Source organism: Lynx canadensis, chromosome F2 (genome assembly GCF_007474595.2).
Source record: "Lynx canadensis isolate LIC74 chromosome F2, mLynCan4.pri.v2, whole genome shotgun sequence".
In the NCBI taxonomy this organism is placed as follows: Eukaryota; Metazoa; Chordata; class Mammalia; order Carnivora; family Felidae; genus Lynx; species Lynx canadensis.
The window spans coordinates 60766135-60787612 of record NC_044320.2 but is presented as its reverse complement, the minus strand read 5'-3'; the positions used below and the strand labels follow the sequence as shown (position 1 = coordinate 60787612).

Here is a 21478-nt window from a genome sequence, read left to right as displayed (position 1 = left end):
TAAATGTGTTCTATCCCGCTAGGAAGAGAAAGCCCGTATGCTATGTAGTTCAGAGCTTGAAACTCAGTTTCACCTTCCAGTGAAGGAATTCATGAAGGAAGGAAGGAGAGGGTAGGGAAGAGGGGAGAGAGAGAATGTACCCACACTGACGTTCAGTGCAAAGCACAGACGTTTCCATGTGCTTTTGTGGACTGTTGGACATCAGTGAATTTAAAGCAGATATGAAATTGTATCTAAATGGGGAATAAACAGTCCAAGTATATTTAATTTCCTCTTGATGCTGGCCAAAGACTGTGTCCAGACACACATCCAGCATTCCTTGCACTTACCCGACTTTACATTTTATAGGTTGCTTCATGTGCATTATCTAGTTTGATCCTTACCGACCCTGGGAGGCAGACAAGACAAATGTGGTTCACCTCATTTTACGGATAAGGGACCTGAAGCTCAGAGAGGCAGCCGGCTTGTCCAAGTGGCCCACAGAGGTAGAGGCATGTGTTTTAATTCCCTGTCTTGTGTTCTTTCCACCACAAAACACCCAGTAACACCATTATATCCCTTCAAAGGATATCACATCAACAAGCTGGTGCAATTGAGGCAAGTCTCCCAACTGCCTTACTTCCTCTCACTGATATCAATGCAACCAATTTTTGGTACCTATTAATGCAAGTGTCAGGGGCCCTAATCTTAACTCCGTGTGATCCTCTGAATTTCTGTGTTTATGTGAAGAATTAACGTCATTTTCCAGGTGATTCAAAATGAAAGAAAAGTTTTTTCCAGAAAGACTGTCTATTCCCAGTAACCAAATGCTTAGAACAGAACAGGGCAATAGTTTTCAAAGTCTTCTCATCTGACTTTTTATTTCTTAAGCAACAAAAGTATATTTTGGCCATTCAACCAAATGATAGGATCAGTTGCGATTTGTCCTTGGTATAGATGGCACACATGACTGGAATTAGCAAAAGGTGGTGGTTTAGAAAGAGAATCATCACACGTAAGAGGTGAAGGGGACTGTGGAGGGGCGCCTGGGTGGCTTAGTCGGTTGAGCGTCTGGCTTTGGCTCAGCTCATGATCTCGCAGTTTGTGGGTTTGAGCCCCACATCGGGCTCAGTGCTGACAGCTCGGAGCCTGGAGCCTGCTTCAGGTTCTGTGTGTCCCTCTCTCTCTGCTCCTCTCCTGATCGTGCTCTGTCTCTCTCTCTCTGTGTCAAAAATAAATAAACATTTTAAAAAAATTTTTTTAAAGAAAAAAGAAAGAAAGGGACCGTGGAGATGACCTAGCCCATATCTCCAAGGGAGTCGGCCAATATCGCACAGATAATTGTTTGGAATTTCTGCATTTCCCCTTCATTTGCCATGTGCAGACCTAAGTCTGCTTGGTAGAGCTGAGATACACAGCCAGCTCTGGAGTCCAGTTGTTGGAGGCGACAGGAGTTCAACATCTAACTTGTGCGTGGTTAGGCTAAAAGAAGTAATGCCTAAGTGCCATAAGGGTTTGCTATACTAAAAAAATCCATGTTTAGAAGTGTATCCTGTAGCTTAGACCAAAATGCCAAATTTATTATATTTATTTTGTTTAAACACTACAATAAAACAATAAGCTCGCATTTGGCTTATTGCACCACACATCATCTTTGGTATATATTGAATAATTTATCTAAAGCGCTGTCTTTCTGGGAGAACTCCAAGCTTCACAAGATATTTAAAATAACCGTTTCTCTAAACTGAGAGCAAATGGATTTTGACAGATTAAATTTGAACATGAGACAGAAAATAATGCGCTTCAGTACCTATGGTTTCTTTAATATGAATATGGGGTTGCTAAGAGCTTCAGTGTTTGGTATTTTTTAGTCATTCTTTTCCTTCAAGAATGTACTCCAAATCACATTGGACATGTGCTGAATTTACAGGTATAAAGAGCAGCCGTGTTTGTTAAGTTGCCATCGTCTGGCCTATAGACTGTATTAGGACTCTACAGTGTTTCATTAGTTCCCCAAGTTAGCTACTGAAGTCAAATGAATTACAGTCAAAATGTGGTTGTGGAGCCAAGGAGAACTGAAGGTCCACCCTGGACCATCCAATTTTGCCCTTTGTCCGAAAGGTTGGAAGATAATGGAATGGCTTCATTTGTAATTCTACTCTTCTCCTTGATCTTTGAAGTGACAGTCATTAGTAAGATGCATCCAAAATGGGCAGGTGAACAGATAAGATATAGAAAACCTAGAATATGGATTAATGTAAGAATGATGGCAGCAACCCCAGTACTTAAAATGCCCACTTAATATAATATACTTACTAAACAACAGTGTGACCGCCTAGAAAATACAGAGGGACTGGTTACTTATGGTAAGAGCATAAGAATGGATGGGACCTGGCCAGTGCTCCCTAAGGAATCTTGTAGTGACAGAATTTTGTTAGTGCCGCCCCGCCATTGGCCTCTGCGGGTGGAAATTTGAGGTGAGCATTCCCAACTTGCCCTTAATAAACCCTCTGAACCCATTATCCATGGGTTTATCTAAACCTTCTAGGAGGATGTCTAACTTTAGCCTCCACAATCTCTTAGAATAGGATGAATAGAACCTTTTTTCTACTGCGATTCATTGATCCACATTTTTAAAGGAAATTCTGAAGGATACTCAAGTCAAAAGTACTTACTTTAGTTTTGTTTAAGAAAAAGATTTAAAACACTAAGAGTAGGGGCGCCTGGGTGGCGCAGTCGGTTAAGCGTCCGACTTCAGCCAGGTCACGATCTCGCGGTCCGGGAGTTCGAGCCCCGCGTCGGGCTCTGGGCTGATGGCTCAGAGCCTGGAGCCTGTTTCCGATTCTGTGTCTCCCTCTCTCTCTGCCCCTCCCCCGTTCATGCTCTGTCTCTCTCTGTCCCAAAAATAAATAAACGTTGAAAAAAAAAATTAAAAAAAAAAAAATAAAACACTAAGAGTAAAATACTGTTCTTTAAGTTAAGGAAACATACATCTTTATTCAATATCTGTAACACACTCTTACATATGTTATACTGTGGTTTTACTTGAGAGAGATTTGAGGAGAAAGATGGAAGCTGGAAGAACAGGAACAAAAAAACAATGAAAGGTATAAAGGAGGCATAAAAGGAGAATGGGTAAGGAGAGTAACCCAGAAGTAGAGAAACTGACAAGCATAAAGAGAAGAAAATGGAGGGAGAAAGATGAACAAGAGAAGACTCTTGTTTAGAAGTCCTGATGTCAGAGACAAACTAATTTTTTCATGATCTCAGGTTTACTGCGCTGTAGGGTCTCAAGCTGCTTAATCATCATCCTTTGAAATATTTCCTTGATGCTGAATCTTTAAATTAAATGGTCACTGTCAGGATATTTTTCTTGGAGCTGCACATAGTAACTGAGACCAATGACAGCTCCCAAGACCATTGACAAAAGTCAGATGAAACCAAGCAAGCCAGACCTAACCTAGGTAAGAGAGGCTTCCTATATCACCAAGAATTGTGTCCCAGATGCACCATCTTTACAAACCAAAAAAGTGCTTCCTCCTGTTGCTCTCAAACTTTCATCTTCATTCTCGTCCTTATAAATCTAGAACACCAGTTTACAGTAAAGAAGTCCCTACTTGGGCTGCCTCTATTGTTCATGGTTCCACAATTTCCCACATACCTGTTCTTGGCCTTTGTCTTCCCAGAAAGATGCTACCAAGTTCCCCTATTCATTTCAGCCTCTAATAATATGGGTACCTTTCATTTGTTTAATGAAATATTTGTGTGTCATGCAATTTTCACAACCACCATGTAACAGCTATGACTGCTGTCTTCATTCTACTGCTGTCTTTCATTCTAAAATTTATGAGATTTTCATTCTATGACTGCTGTCTTTCATTCTAAAATTTATGAGATTTTCCTTGACTAAATTAAGCTAGCTCTAATCTTCCTTTCCCACATGATGCTGGCCAGAAGTCCGCACCTCCCAGGATGAAGGCTGTACTGACTTGGTTCTGCCATCAGTGCTTACCGCATAAATGGTATCTGTTGTACGAGAAGCATTGTTGTACTGAGTGCCATAGTATCTCTCCATGTGTACGTCTGCATTCGTGGTTTTAGTTGTAGACCAAAGCTTCTAGAAACCACAAATTCTGTCTAGCCTATTGTGCCTCTCAGGCAATTTCACTTAAAGAAACACAAACCGGGTGGTTGAGAGAGAAAAATAACCGACAACTAAGAGAGGAGAGATTGCTCCCCAAAGCGATTCCAAAGGGTGGTTACTGACACAGGTGTGCCTCGGAGCAATGGCAGGGGTGAGGGAATGGACTTTTTTCAAATTTCTTAGGCCCTAGAATTTAAATGTTTACTGTGTTGGGCTTCTAAGTGAGATGAACTCATAAAAAGTGAAAGTGTTTGCATTGGTTAGGGAATTTTAGGTTGTAAAATTCCCTTCTTGCAATATCTTGGAGCAATCCAGATCATTTAAAGAACGGGGAACCCATATGTCTCCCAGCTGCCTAAGCAACTAAGAGGATTTGCTAACTTGGACTTCCTTCTCTTTTCCAGATCTTGGCCATCGTGTCTATCCTGTTCATCGTACTCTCCACCATTGCTCTGTCTCTCAACACTCTTCCAGAGCTGCAGGAAATGGATGAATTTGGACAACCCAACGACAACCCCCAATTAGCACACGTGGAGGCTGTGTGTATTGCTTGGTTTACCATGGAGTACCTTTTACGCTTCCTGTCCTCACCAAATAAGTGGAAGTTCTTTAAAGGCCCACTAAATGTCATTGATTTGCTGGCCATCTTGCCATATTATGTCACCATCTTCCTCACGGAGTCCAACAAGAGTGTGCTGCAGTTCCAGAACGTGAGGCGCGTGGTTCAGATCTTCCGGATCATGCGCATTCTCAGAATCCTGAAACTCGCCAGACATTCCACAGGCCTGCAGTCTCTGGGGTTCACCCTCAGACGGAGTTACAACGAATTGGGCTTGTTGATATTATTTTTGGCCATGGGGATAATGATATTTTCCAGCCTGGTGTTTTTTGCTGAGAAAGATGAAGATGCTACCAAGTTCACCAGTATCCCGGCATCGTTTTGGTGGGCCACCATCACCATGACCACCGTAGGCTATGGTGACATTTACCCGAAGACATTATTGGGGAAAATCGTGGGAGGCCTCTGCTGTATTGCCGGGGTCCTGGTTATTGCCCTTCCCATCCCAATCATCGTGAACAATTTTTCTGAATTTTACAAGGAGCAAAAACGCCAGGAGAAGGCAATTAAAAGGAGAGAGGCTCTTGAGCGGGCCAAGAGGAATGGCAGCATCGTTTCTATGAACTTAAAAGATGCCTTTGCCCGAAGCATGGAACTGATAGACGTGGCCGTGGAGAAGGCAGGAGAGTCGGCCAACACGAAGGACTCGGCTGATGATAATCACCTCTCTCCAAGCCGGTGGAAGTGGGCCAGGAAAGCTCTGTCGGAAACAAGCTCCAACAAATCTTTCGAGAATAAGTACCAAGAGGTTAGCCAGAAAGACTCCCACGAGCAGCTGAACAACACTTCTTCCTCCAGCCCCCAGCATCTGAGTGCCCAGAAACTGGAGATGCTGTACAACGAAATCACCAAGACCCAGCCTCACTCTCACCCGAACCCAGACTGCCAAGAACAGCCCGAGAGGCCGTCTGGGTACGAAGAAGAGATAGAAATGGAAGAAGTGGTCTGCCCGCAGGAGCAGCTGGCTGTGGCACAGACCGAGGTCATCGTGGACATGAAGAGCACCTCCAGCATAGACAGCTTCACTAGCTGTGCCACCGACTTCACAGAGACGGAGAGGTCGCCCCTGCCGCCACCGTCCGCCTCTCACTTGCAGATGAAGTTCCCGCCCGACCTCACAGGGACAGAAGAGCACCAAAGAGCCAGGGGGCCCCCATTTCTCACACTAGCCAGAGAGAAAGGGCCTGTGGCCAGGGATGCCACCCTGGAATATGCTCCAGTCGACATAACTGTGAGCCTGGATGCCAGCGCTTCCCAAAGCGGGCTCCACGGCCCTTTGCAGTCTGACAGTACCTCCGAGAGCCCTAAGAGTTCGCTGAAAGGCAGCAACCCGCTAAAAGCCAGATCCCTCAAAGTGAACTTTAAGGAAAACAGAGGCAGTGCCCCACAGACCCCGCCCAGCACTGCCAGGCCACTGCCGGTCACCGCGGCTGACTTTTCCCTCACCACCCCGCAGCTCATCAGCACCATCCTCTTAGAAGAGACCCCCTCCCAGGGAGACAGACCCTTGCTGGGCACCGAGGTTTCGGCACATTGTCAGGGACCTTCCAAAGGGCTGACCCCTCGGTTTCCCAAGCAGAAACTCTTTCCTTTCTCGTCCAGAGAGAGGAGGAGCTTCACGGAAATAGACACTGGCGAAGACGATGACTTCTTAGAGCTCCAGGGGCCAAGACGGGACATGCAGGCCGACCCCAGCCCAAACTGCTGTGCAGATAAACCTAGTGATGGAAGAGACCCTTTAAGAGAAGAGGCCTGTGTGGGCTCTTCCTTCCCCCAGGACACAAGTCACAACTGTAGGCAAGACATTTACCATGCTGTGGCTGAAGTAAAAAAGGACAATAGTCAAGAAGGGTGCAAGATGGAAAACCACTTGTTTGCCCCAGAAATTCATTCCAACCCAGGAGACACAGGTTATTGTCCCACACGTGAAACCAGCATGTGACTAGTTACAAAAGCAATAAAAAAAAAAAACTTGTTTCTTAAAAATGAGGTAATAATGCCTGTGAACTAAAAAAATGGGAAGCCCCCCCCCAAAAAAGTGCATAAAATGTTATTTTTGCATGGCATGAACAGTTTAGTTTAAGTACTATTTAAATAAAGAGTCAAGACTGCATTTTGTAACAAACACAAAATGACGGAGGAACGGTGAACAAATAAAGAGAGCTCTATTAGGAACCAGTATTCTGCAATGTCTGACATTTTTGATCCTTTCATTTCAAATTGTAGACAGATTTTCAACTTTTTGCTTTTCTGTTACAATGAATTTTAGAATTTGCACATGAAAGGATGAAATGTCACTGCATGTATTCATAATTATGAGGATCAAGGTGCTTTGAGCTTGCAAAATGCCTAACTTTGTAAATAATGGGACCTGGGATGCAAAATTGTCAAGAACATACGGAAACAAATTTCTGAGACACAGGTACTTCTTTCACAGCTACTGCCCCGAGGGGCTGTACAGACTTCTTGTTGCGAAATTGCAACCTCTTCTTAAATCATCTCACATATCTTGCTTTGGGTCATAAAGCTCTTATAAATACATTTGTTTAAAGGAATACAGTATTTTTATTGTGACATAATTCATAGGGTGCATTTTTCTTTTGTGCTTCTGCTTACTCGTGGCATTTGTGGTTCTATTTATAAATCATGAAAATAGGCAAGATTTAATGACCAGATATCAACAAATTTGAAATTTAAGCTTGAAATTTTGCCAATTATATATCCTGCCACAGCCTAAAAACCTGAAAATATTTCAAAGGCTATACAGCTAAACTTTTTTTTTTTTAATGTCACTCCACATTTGGAAATCACTTTCGTTTTCTTTTTTTTTTTTTCAGTTGTATGTTGGCCATCTAAAGATGATTGTATTTTCCACTTGTATCCAACATCAACTGTTCTGTCTAAAGAACTAAAGATAGAATGCGGATATGCCAAAATGGGAATTCCAAACGTGATTTTTGATGAACTAAAAGCAAAGCTATTTAAGTGAGACTGCCACCCCTCTCATAGATAGCTGGGTTCAGAAATGAGTTACCATAAAAAGAGCCCTGGCCTGGCAACAGGTCACCCAGTATTTCCCAGGGGGGAGAGGGACGGCTGCCGCCTGGGGAGGGCTCCAGGTGCCATAGCACCTGCCAGTAAGTGCAGCAACTGGAAACACCCTCATGTTTCCAACGTCCCCAAGCATCATCAGGATCACCGTTATTGAAAGCCACTTCCAGCATTTTCCACTGAAAACACTGAAATCCAGAGGACTTAAAACACTTGCTGGTGGTTACCCTGATGGTGAAGTCTGTACTAAGAACCCAGGTCGTTTGAATGCATTTTGCTCCGCAGGTAATTAAGGCTCTGATTCCAGATCTGCAACTACCAGATGTGTGATGCTGGACAAGCCTTGTAAACCTCTAAGTCTCAGTTTTACGCCAATGAAACCCAGACAAAACTATTTCTAAGTTCCCTTAAGACTCCAAATTAATATGATTCTTTGGTTTCTCAGGAACGTCCAAGTTTTGCCTCAGCATAATGCATTTTGTATGTATGTGTGTGCATTGTGTGTGTGCGTGTGTATGTATGTGTGTGTGTGGTTCATGGAAAGAGTTGGGAAAATTCTGGACCAAATTTAAAGCACAACTTTTATTTAAAGAAAAAATGCTAAATTTTATTCTGTTTTTCAAATTATGATAAAAACACTGGAAAAGACAACCCACATGTTTAGATCATCAGGCTTTAAGGAGTAACATTTATTAGCAGAATCTGGTCATTATATCTCAGATAAGAAAACAAGTTAGATGCTTAGTTGAGATCCAAGCATCCCTACTGCTAAAAAACAATTTTAAATATTTCTTTTTCACTGTGCTTAGAATTTCTTAAGGTTTTCATGTTTGTCTCAAAACACAACCTGTCGGGTTTGTGGTCATTAACTATTGATATTTACATCATTCATACTTATTTCAGTGTCTAAAGCAAAATGTTGATCTGTTTTTGTAAATCTAGAGTGTTTGAATTTTCTACCTAGAGTTTTTTAAGTCAGTTACGTCTGCTGTTAGAAGAGCAAATAAGTTATGAAAAGCATTTTCTTTACATAGTCTCATGAATTATTTTTTAATGTCTGTTATTGAGCTAAATTTTTTTTAATTTATCTGTATGCACAGGTGGATTTGTCTTACTGCCCCGATGGTTCACAAATGCCCACTTTCATGTGTCCATTAGGCTTTCTACTGAGAACCTTGCTCCAGAATGCTTAATGTTAGAAATCTTGCCTAGATAAGGAATCCTAAACATTGCACCCTGGAAGCATTTTCCCTAAAAAGTTTTTTCCCTTTAATATTTTTTTTAGTTTCAAAGAGTTTTCAAGAACATCTTATAGAAAGCTTGTCCTTCACTTCTTCTTAGCCCTTCTGAGCCTAAAAGTCTTCAGTTGGGAAAGAAAAAAATGCTCCTCTAAAAAACCAAAACAAAACAAAACAAAAACCTGACTTTGTTGTTTCATAGGGAGGCAGTTTGGGAACTAAGGGATCCCAGAATGCACTTCTGCAGCACTTGCTAAACCTTTTCAAAGAACTGCACCTGACGCAGAGAATGAACGTGTGTATGCCTGAGATGGTCTGCAAATATGTCAAGCACAGAATTCTTTCAAAGTCTTATTTTTACATTAAAAATTCATGTAAATGCTGCATTTTACTCCATATGTTTCAATATAAAAGAAATGATGTTTTATATTGCTTACCAACTAGTAAAACTGATACTCTTATAACTTCATATACCTCTTTTGTACCCCCCTGGAAAATATATCCCTAGTTTAAGAAGCACTGCATGGAAGACAAGGACATAGATTGGCTCCTTGAGGCCCCTGGGAAGTTTCTGCTGCTAGGAAAGTGTCCTCATTGGTAGCTAGCTCAGTGACCAAGGACAAACTTCAGTGAGGAGAGACTATTTGAATGAATGAAAAAAGAACACAATCTCAAGAATGGTTAACTTGATTCTTCTAGCTATCTTAACAACCAGTGAAAATTGCCACAAGATCATCTTAGCTCAAAAACTGAGATCAATCATAAAAGTATAGAAATGGGAACATGGATAAATGTCTCAGGTTGGATCACAAATACAAGAGTGGCATAATTGAGGAGTCCCTGGAGTTGACCTAAATGGTCTCTAAATATTTCCACTAGAAATTTCTCCACTCTGGCAAAACCAACTGCTTTGAAGCCAGCATTCAGATCAAACATTATCCCGATATGACTAGATCTGGTTACAAGGAGAATTTATGCCAAATGTCTGTTCCCATTAATTTCTTGTCAAAACAGTCTCACTCTCATGTAGACACAAGCTGGGGAAAGCCAACAATTCAACTATTTTCACTTGGAATTTGAATATCAAAAAAAAAAAAGCCTTATATATGTAGAGTACCTTCTAGTTAATTTCTTGTTGAACTTAATCCTCACGACAGCCTTCTGAATTAGCTATCATTTATCAATAAAGGACCAGAGAAGTTATGCATTTTGCTCACGTTGACACAGGTCACTGGTGAATAGTAGAACGTGGCCTCATCCATGTCGTCTGGCATCAAGTTCAGCATTCCAACATACGATAGTATATTTCATTACGGTTTTTCCTATTAATATCTGAAATTATGTAAAAACAAACAAAAACAAAAAAAACCTAGAAGTGCATTTACAGTCCTGCAGTTTGCTTAAAGCAGCAGTGGGTCATGCCAAATGGTAATGACTAGAGATAAGTGATATTGACTGTCTTTAGCACATACGTTTGACAAATTTAGAATTCTCGCTTTAAGAGCCACACGCCTGGGTTAAAGAAAAGAATCCATAGCTCATGATGTAACATGACATACTTATTAGGCAGAGGGCTCAAGGAAGCCACTTGATTTTCTGAACAAAAACAAGTAGAATTTTAGAACTGCCTCTAGCCTAAGTTCAAATATTTTGTCTACTTGAATTTGTTATTTCATTGTTCGTTCATTCGGCAGATACTAGGTGAGCACCCCGATATTACTAAATACTAGGTATTACACCCGTGAATACTAGGTGAGCACCCCTGTATTCCTTAGAAGGTACTGTGCTTGGTGGTAGAGTACAACCCTTAACTTCACGGAGCTAACTGCCTGGCCTCATTTACAACCAGGCTGAGGATCATTTGGGTCACTGAAAAATGTCTCTTTCTGAACATGGAAAAAAAATCACTCAATTATCAAACCAGGGAAGCATATGACCAGAACAAGTGAAATACTTTTCCAACAAACTGTTTTCCTAAGAAACAGACAAGATGGTATGAATGTAAATCTGATACGTAATTATCTTTGAATCACAATTTAAATTACACGTGAGACAAATTGTTAACCTGATTGAGTGAGGTTGCTATCCGTATTATCTGATAAATAGAAAAATAATTTTTAATCAGATATATTGCTTGTCAAAATAGCTAATAATGGTCTAACACTAATAACTAGAGCAAGATTTAATACCAGTGAAAAGTCTATAACACATTTTATATTTTAATAGTTTGATGATGGTTATGCGGTTAAAAACAACCATTTTAAAGGTTTTTCTTAATTCCCATTAACTATAGGCAACATTTTAGCAATGTATCACTATTCTCTGTTTAGCCCTCTAAGTTTCTAAATGCAGGATATTTAAAATTCAATTATATAGCTTGACTCAAAGGATTTATTCACGAGGTCCATGTAAATTTGAAAATACATTGGGTATCTTTCCATTGTAACTGTCCTCACCCAAGCAGAACTAAGAAAAGAAAAAAGAAAAAGAAGATTCTACAATATCCAAGTAAAAAGTGGACACAAAGTCCCTGCCCTGATAGGAAAGAGGGAAGGCCCCAACTCTAAAACCATGGTTCTATATTACTGAAGTTAGTTCTTACTATAATAGAATGCCACCCTGCATTATAATACTATTGGTTTCAATCATCATTTCTTCTACTTGCCTTTTTTAAAAACAGCCTGAGTTAATTGCATAAGTCCTATTTACCATTACCATCAATGCATAATCTCTTCATTATTAAGTCTCAAAAGGTTTTAATCTATAAATACACATATAAAGGGAAGTGGGGGAGATTCTCTTAGTAATAAGACAGCCCAAGGTCAGCAAAGGATACAAGTACCAAAAAAAGGAAGAAAGGTAAAGAAATGTGTGAGTAAATTAAAGAGGTTTTTTTAAGCATAGAAATTTATATTAGGTACATGTATGTACTTTCATAAAATTTAGACTTACTATTGACATGAAATTCACAATTGAGACCATAATTCCAATTTTAATCTCTGTCCTGAAGAATTTTTTTCTTTTTTTTTTTTTTAATTTTTTTTAATTTTTTTTTTTTCAACGTTTTTTATTTTTATTTTTGGGACAGAGAGAGACAGAGCATGAACGGGGGAGGGGCAGAGAGAGAGGGAGACACAGAATCGGAAACAGGCTCCAGGCTCTGAGCCATCAGCCCAGAGCCCGACGCGGGGCTCGAACTCACGGACCGCGAGATCGTGACCTGGCTGAAGTCGGACGCGTAACCGACTGCGCCACCCAGGCGCCCCCTGAAGAATTTTTTTCTTATGATTTAACAGATACTTCCAGATTGCTGTGATAAAATATTTAATTCAACTAACATTTATGCTCTACCATGTGCCAGAAATTAATTTATGCACAGTTTATCCCTCAATTTTACAGTCTACTAGAGATTTCTATTTAAAAACATTATATTCCCAAGCGAAATCCAATTCCACAGGGAGGGCTGGAAATAGTATGTTTGAGTTTATAGTCTGAAAATTCCTATAATCTATTTTTATGCTCCCTCAGAATCAAATGATTTCATTCCCCAATCTAGAATCTGAATGACCACCACATACACTTTCTAAACATACATGCTTAAAATTAGAGCTATCTGTCTGAACTCTAGTGACGGTGTATTTCAATGTAGATATTGCCCTCTTCCACCAAAGGAAACACTATTCTAGCAAAAATGATGTTGAAAATCATTTTTATACTCACATAACTGTTTCATTTGACTTTTTAAAAATCTTAGCCTATATGCTGTGCCAGAAGCCATCACAACCTGCTGATCTGATGAAAACGTAATGCCGATCTGAGCAAGTAGTTTATCTCCCGTCCACTATGGGCAGTGCTGGCAAACGATATGCCTAAATCGTTCTTCTTTTAGTTATTTTTGTTTCATCTTAACCTAGAAATATTTTGAGGTGGCATACCAACCAATAAAAATCTACTTTCAAAATTGAGATTCAGGGAAACAGACACAGAATAGTGAAAAGAGTCCAGAGGCAAACACACAAATTCAGAAAAGAGGTCATGGGCTGCCCTCTGCTTTTTATTCTTCATGTTGAGCACCTCCTAGTGGTCAATCTGAGAGAAAGTGGAATTCTCTATTTGCCTAGAAAAGAAATGGTAATGAGAATTTGAAAGAAAATTTTCTATCATTTTACAACTTCCATTACATATGCATATAGCCAAAATCAAAACTACATCCTAGACATTTTTGGAGACCTGTTTTTCAGTGGTCATTTCTCAGTTTTTCTTATTCCAAAATATCTGATAAAACTGTTGCTACTTTCTGCAAAGCGCTTTCAGAGTATTTCTACCTGCCGCCTTCAAATCAAAATAGAATCACAAGTTTCGCTCAATATTTAGCAGAGCCCCAGTGTGGACTCTGGCTGCACAGTAAATGCTACTTTGACCTTTCCACTATGAGTGGGAAGCTAGAGAGAATGTGAAAGAGTGATTCTTTTTTTTTTTTTTTTTTTTTTTCTTTAAGAATCATGAACCTGTGAAGACAAAGCCACTGGGTTGATTAACTCCAAAGCCCACAGTCTCCATTTTCCACTGTCTGAAGATTACGAATAGAACCCAAACTGCCCCTGAATTTACCCTGGTGAAAAAAATAGATGGTTTCTAAACTCCCAAGAGACATCTGTGGGTGCTGGCCAGAAATTCTGTTACAGCCAGATTTCTGCCATCTTTAAACCAAGAGGCTTCTAACATTCTTATTTATAGCATGTGGGTTAGGCTGATTTTAACCTGCAAATACATCGTAATGTTTAACTGAAGTCAGGAGGATTTTTAGAAAGAAAACACGTATATAGCAAGTAATACGTACTGGGGCTCATTAGGTTAAGCGTCCGACTTATTGATTTTGGCTCTGGTCATGATCTCAGGGTAGTGAGATCGAGCTGACAGCGTGGAGCCCACTTGGGATTCTCTCTCTCTCTCTCTCTCTCTCTCTCTCTCTCTGTCCCCCCACCCCCAATTAAATAAAAGAATTGGCAGAATTTTCCTATTTAGTTCAAGACCAAAGAAAGGAAAAAAAAGAAAACCTATAATTTACAACACATTCAGGTTTGTCGTACAATAGCCACATTTCAAATTTATGCAATTTTAAAGAGGTATTATATTAAACCATTAAAAATTCAACAGTGAGTGTAGAGAAAAGGTTTATAAGCAAACATAAGGTACCATTAGCACACTGAAGCATTTTTAATAATCTTTCATTTGACTGTGTAATGACTATATCTTGCTCTTAGCACCTTGTTTTCAATCTGAAAGCTTTTCTGTTTTATATCGTTGCTTGAGTGTTTGCTTGCTTGCTTTGTTTTGTTTGAAGAAGTGAGGGTAAGTGGAAAAACGTGTTCAAATGGGAAGTTACTGGACAACTTATTAACATCACCTACTGTGCCCGGGGTTACAATGGAAACCATTTATAGAAGGGACTTGACCTCACTCCCTTCTACTTTCCTCTCAAGTTTCACGATCCTGTTTTGGAAACAGATTCTTTTGATCGAACTCAGATCCTGCCCATCCAGGTTTTCAATTTCTCTCTTGTCTGTAGTGCCCACCAGTAATCCTTCCCTAGGGTCTGCCTGATTATGGTACTTCAGGTATCAAGTCAAGGGCAGGACCAATTGAGCCATTAGCAATAGCAACTTGAAGCCCATAGCAAAGAGTAACAGGAAGCTGTCCAGTGGTCAGAGAAGCCTAAGGACAAAGGAAGTGTCGACACAGGGTGATGATACAGTTGACCGACAAAGCAATGACACTATATATTTCTCTCCCTATTAACAAAAGAATCATTTTTAAAGCCTCTGGTAAGTTCTTGAACTTCAAAGGTAAATAACTAGGTTGATGAGAAAAGTGGTGTCTAACCCACTGATTTGTTACCAGGTATCATCCTAAATGCACATTCCACTAAATTTCTGTGTGCAACCAATTATTGTGTCTGTTTTTAGGGCAGTATCCAACAAGGAAAATACCAATATAACCCTGTTTTCTTTTCAATGGTAACAAACATTTCAATCAGGGAAAACAGGTATTATTCTGGTAGTTTTTATATGCTTCTTGGCCAAAATTGTAATAGTAATTTATAGAACTTCAGCAAAAGATATTAGGGGTGAAGAAAAGGCCATCTTGAAATAATGTACTTTGCTGTACTTCCAATTAGAAATAATTCAGATTCGGACTAAGATTTCTTTTTAAGTTCTTTGTATAAAAATATCTTTAGGTGGTCATTTGAAATTAATATTTCCCATTTTACTATGAGTTTCTTAAAAAAGGCTACTACAAATTAAACTAGATAGTATATAGTTAACCACCTACCACAAACCTGACAGGAGGTATTTGTTTTCTTTTTTGAAACTATTCCAAAAGAAATCATTCAACTTGCATTTGTGTGCTAATTATTTAGTCTTCTAAAATTTTTCTGTGGCTTTCTAAACAGTCAAAATCTTAAATGTGTGTGAGTATAAATATAGATTTTTCACTCAAAATGTGTGTGAGTATAAATGTAGATTTCCACTCCCTGTTACCTTAAAATAGAGAATATTTTATTTGCTAAATCACATACATATGTATCCTACTTGTTTATATATATATATATATATATATATGTGTGTATGTACATATATACATATATGTATATACACACACACATACATATACATATATATATATATATGTGTGTGTATCTCCACCTCGTGTGGCTTTAAAAAGAAATTGACATTATTTGGACAAATAACATGCTATGAAAACTTAGGTAATGCATTCTTTTTCTTACTTAACAGCTTTACATTTTTAATGTTTAATAGAAAAATGTCAATTTCTCCTAAAGAAAAATCAGCTTCCTACAATTATAAGACTTTAGCTTTATCTATCTGAAGATTCTTTTACACTTTCCTTATTACCAAAAAATTAAACACACTTAGTCATGTAAATATTCAACATACTCTTGCATCTTTATGCTTTAAATATTTGTAAACATATATATATATGTATATATGTATATATATATATATAGTAATTCATAACCAAATTGCGTTCTAGATTTACCATAATTGACTATTTGCCAGAATAAACTATAAAATGAGAATAAAAGCTTTCAGTGTTAAAAAGAATTCTTTATTAAATTTTGTTTTCATATTCTAAAGGATAGATTATCATTAGGTTTTACCAGAGACTTTTTGTTTTGCCTTGTTGTTAATGTTAAAATTTTACTGATGAAGAAAGGTAACAGAGGAGGAGGTTCATTTTCTATTTCATTTTATTTAAAATGCCATGTCACAAAAAATTTACGTAGAACCCAGATTTCCTACAAGGAGCTTCAGAGCTGAGTCATGACCAGGGACTATATATGATGCAGCCCGCTGCAAAGTCTTTACACTAAGTGCAACGACTCCAAGCAAATTAGAGGGAATCGGAGGGTGCAGCTATCTCCAAAATTAGAGACAGACTGACTTGGGGAAGACCTTCCACTGAATCTGCAAAGGAATTTCCAAGATACACTAAAATCTCACCTTCAGATATCCAGTATCCATCACTGGTAAACTGAAAATCATATTTTTATTTTAATGGGGGTTTTGTTTTGCCTAGTAATTTTATGAAAGCTTTAGTATAATATATTCCTTAGTTTGGGGTTTCAACCAACTTCTGATGCTTAGAAAAATAATTCGTGTTCTAAAGCAGAATTGCACGACAGCTTAGGTCTTACTATTTAGTTATAGCCTAACGAATACTGTGTTCCTACCTGTTCTCGCAAAAACTAAAGATCCTAGCTTATTTAAATAGTATTCAGGTAAAGCACTATGCCATCCGACCAGCTCACTAAATGTATTTATTACCTGTCTCTACATAGCTTATGTAAAAGCTCGATGTTGACTGTTCATGTCTGCCGCATTTAAAAGCTGCCAGAGTGATTGTCTCATCTAATTATGTCAACACACTGTGTTACAGTGTCCTGTACATAGGCCACAGAACAAAAGTGACTATAAACTGCTTACTCAACACCTAGCCCAAAAAAGGGCTGAGGCAGTACAGTAATGCCTTTAGTTAAAATGGCCCACTGAATCATTTCCATCTGTGCATTTTTTACCATAAATACTGAAGTAGTATTTTTTAACTGTCTTTTCAGGCTTGTAAAACAAATCTCTATATCACATCTACATAGTCTAAATATGTCGAATAATTCAGTTTAAAAAGTGTTGCCTACTAACTAAAGAAAAATAGCTACCAATTTTCCTATTTAGTTGCTTAAATCATTTTCCATTGCCATTGTAGAACTGCCTTAAATGGTTTCTTTCACCACTATTATGTGCAAAACAAAAGGAGGATATTGTAGTGCATTCTTACCTGTCTTACATTAGCTGTTTTCACTAGTCCAAGGGTAGACATTCCTCAGGAGTGACCCATGTAGCGCTGTCCAGTAGTCAAGAGGATAACGTTATTTTCACTTCGGTCTCCAAAAACTAAAGTTGGAAATCTACAAAATTAACATATATAGACTTTCAAAGGCCACATCTTGGGAGGTGGGAGTGAAGAGGAAGGAAGAAGAAGAGAAGGGAGAGGGAGAAGAGAGAAAAAAAGAAAAGCTAATAGAAAAACGCAAACCTGCAGCTGAGTTAAATGGGGGGAAACTAAAGTTCACAGTGTATATTTTTTGAAAAGTTGATTGATTTTTGGGAAGGCTGTATGTATTTGTACACGTACGCATGTGAATATGAGTGTGTTTAAGATCAGGAGGGAGAGCCTGTATCATCCATTGCTTTTTTGGTTAAATAGAGTCATATATTAGTAAAAAAACAACTATGTCTAACTCCCAAGTTCATTCATTCAATGTTTAATGTTAGAATTATAATCTTATTGTTAAACTCAGGACAACTCGGTGAAGATTTACAAAGTAAGTGTATGAAACCTTATGACGAAACTACAAAGCTATCAGTAATTAATGCACATAAAAAGGCTTGCTGGGAAAAATCATGGGTGATTTCCCTACAAAACAGGTTGACATGCAACCTATTCTTTTTTGTTTCTCAAGTTGTAGAGATTTTAATAGTTTCTATTAAGTCCTTAACATCTCCCAAATTAAAAAGACTGAAAATTATTTTTAAAGCCTAAGGAATATAGAGTAACAGACATTACAAGTTAAATGAATAGTTCCTACAATTGCTGTGTACATTAAGTAATACAATTTCATATTTCCATGTTATTACACATGGATTAGATTTATAGGTACAGTCGCATGAAGCATCATTCACTTTTATCAACTTCAATGTTTTAGAGGGTTTTCATACTACTCTATGAACGCTCTGAATGCTGCAGAGAAAAAGAAGCACAATCAGTATTTTATGTTCTAAGATTTCTCAGTTGGGTTATCCTATCCTGCCCACACACATAATAGCATTAGCATTTCATCTTATACTATGTTGAAATACTTTTAATACAAACTCTCGGTAAAAGCTAAAGCTTACGCATAAGTGGTAAGTCTCGTCTAGTGTCATTCACTGCATCAACATGCTTTATTTCATCATATTTGCACACAAGGTGTTTTGATTTCAGTTTTGTGAAGAGATACGATTTAGCATACGCGTGTTTGTTCAGCTGTCCATCCTGCACCATTAATACAATGCCTTTCTCTCCCATTTAATGGTGTTTGTATCAATGTCCCCATATCTGCTGCATTTTAACTCCATAAAAAGAAAATGTGATTTTGTATTAGTAGTTTTGCTGATCAATTCAGTATTTCTGCACCAATCAGCATACTTATATGCATGTAGTAGTCTGTACAATTGTTCAACATCAAAATACTTGTTTACTTTATGTCAAAATGTCTATAAAATTGCTGGCATTGTTCTCCATTTCAGTCTGGTAGAATAAGCAAGATAGAAAATAAATGTGTAAATGAATCATCTGTGTCATTTCACTTCTCTGCATGAAGTCACTTCACATTAAGCATGACGCACACACCCGCCACCCAACAATCCATGGTTTCTTGACACCTCATTACTGACTGTTGAGGCAGGTAGCTTTTGGATAGAACCGCTCAGCCTGGGGAAAAAAAAAAAAAGTTGGATCCCTTACTCTCCTTTTCAAATGAACCCTCTCAGATAGCCTACAGATGTATGTCACTTGGTTTATATTTTTTAAAAATTCAGTGCAAAGCATCTTGCTGAAACCCGGGTAAGCTCATCAAAGATTTTGGAGGCAGTCTCCCAACTGCCATTCCTGAAACCAATTCAGGACAGAGCTTGTTGGGTAAATCAAGTCTTAACTCCTGCCCCCAAGGTCAGCTGCATCCGTACGCGACCTGTGCAGTTGCTCAGGGTACAGACACATTGAACGGCCCACACTTAATTTAATGCCCTGCTTTTGCCATCTTGATATTCTTAGTAACTTTTGAGCCAGGGACCCTGTATTTTCATATTGTATTAGGCCCCACAAGTTAGATACCCACCCCTGCCTGACCAGCGAAGCAAACTACCGATTGAGTCAGGCTCTCCAAAGCAAAAGGTTAGCGGATAGTGAGAAGAGAGGCTTACTTATTTAACAAACTCTTATATTGCACTTACCATGCACCAAGACCTATACATATATTTGCTTATTTAATCCTGACAATAACATCCACCATTTGACAGAGGAGGAAACTGAGGCACAGAGAAGTTAAGTAGCTTGCCCAAGGTCACAGCTAGTAAACCCAAAGGTTTGAGTCAGGCATCTGGCTAGTTTGGACACCTGACTGTCTAGGCCAGTGCTGGTTCCTCGCTTTGCTATGCTGCCTTCCCATCAAAGAAAATTTCCTTACTTTGTTAGAGCACTAGGGATGTGTCTTAAAGACCTTTGTTGAATAGTCTAAAAGCTTCAAGGATGATACCTTCCAAGAAATTCCAACTCTCCACAGCAACATTTTCCTGCTCTTAATGCCAAGGGCACTTGCCTGAGTTAAATTAATGAGATGATTATAAATATTGAGTAAAGTATTGCCAGTATATTTGTGGCCCAACACAGATGTGACTACAGAGTTCCCAGACTCTCGATGCCCAACTCCTGTACTGGTGACAGAGGGGAAAGGAGTGACGAGAAGAATGGGCTGACCTTGGTCTTGATGACGCTTTTCTCCATTCACTCCCTCTGCCTCCCTAGCTCAGGTGCCACCACACACCTTCCTGAAAGCAAGAGGGCCCCATCTGGCTGTCATTTCACTCAAAAGAGGAGGAAGCACACATAAAGGATGCAATCTGTATGGACATAAGAGGTGATGTAGAGAAACTCAGTGCAGGATTCTAAACATGAGACAAGGAGAAATGTGCTCACTGCTCATCAGTCTACAAGAGCCCTTCTGGCTCTGGGCTAATGCTCAAGATCCAAAACCATTGAGGAGGACAGAGGGATCCTCAAAAGTCTGCTGTATTCACACTCTCCAGGCTTAACGGTACCACCCAGGAGCAGCTGGGTCAGTCAAAACGTCCATAGGATTCTCTGGTCATCCCAGAGGGTCAGCAGCCCCTAGGGCAATGGCAATCTAGCCACAAGAGGAAATGTAAATCTTTTCCCACATAAGCTTCTCCATTCTATCCCCCACAGTCCGTTTCCAGAATCCTCCTTTTCAGAAACTTCAAGAGACACAGACTAAGAGAGAAAACAATGGGGAGCTGTCAGGGGAAGAGTCACATTCCCAGAATTCCATCTAACCTAAGACAAATGGAATAAAAGCAGCACTCGGCTCCTCCCCCTGTTGACCGAGGTGAATACAAAATTCTTGCTCCTTTCATACGGTCTCTTCTTTCTACTCCAGTCTACCCCATTCACCATCCACCCTCAGCCCTAGAAACACAAATCCTACAATGCATAGATTGGGCCACAAAAAGATGGAGGTGGAAGGGGAATAATATCATAGAATCTACGCTAAGAGAACTAAAAAGGATTTCCTTGCTCCCTTTTCACCTTTTCTCATCTCCGACCTCCTCCTGTAAGCAGATGGGTTTAACTGGTTTAACTCAGGCAGCTTTGGAAGAACAGAGAGAGTCCTGGATCCCAAACAGTCCTTACCCCAGCCCCACGGTTTGCATTCCTCAACCCTGATGACTCTTCTGGTTGTCTTCTGAGAGCGAAAGATGATAAAGCCCCCTAGCAAGAACTTTAGAGGCCGATTTGCAAACTGGTCAGCAACTCTGATCAGGGCAAAATTTTGCGTGGAAGCCTCTGGTTCCATTAGCCGAAACACTGTGACACCTCACAAGGCTGTCAACTTTATCATTCCTTACATGCACACAAAACCAGTGTGATGCCGGGAAGCATCACCACAGAGCATGAAATATCAGAACTCAACACAATGCTCAAGGTTGTAATGAGACACAGAGTCTAATTCTGGACTCTACAACTCACAAATAGCCTGGATGAACTTAAAGCACCTTCAGAGGAGAGTCACAATGACCCCTGTGTCCA

The 21478-nt window shown here is 39.4% G+C and overlaps 1 protein-coding gene across 1 annotated transcript in view; it reads left to right on the top strand.

Annotated features, from left to right (window-relative positions):
- The window catches only part of KCNB2 (potassium voltage-gated channel subfamily B member 2), a 358460-nt gene extending 351710 nt beyond the window's left edge, over positions 1-6750 (top strand). Inside the window, exon 2 of the mRNA XM_032591947.1 lies at positions 4528-6750. Coding sequence (XP_032447838.1) covers positions 4528-6684 — 2157 coding nt within the window. The 3' untranslated portion in view covers positions 6685-6750. The remainder of the gene's footprint in view (positions 1-4527) is intronic.
- The last annotated feature ends 14728 nt before the right edge of the window (positions 6751-21478 follow it).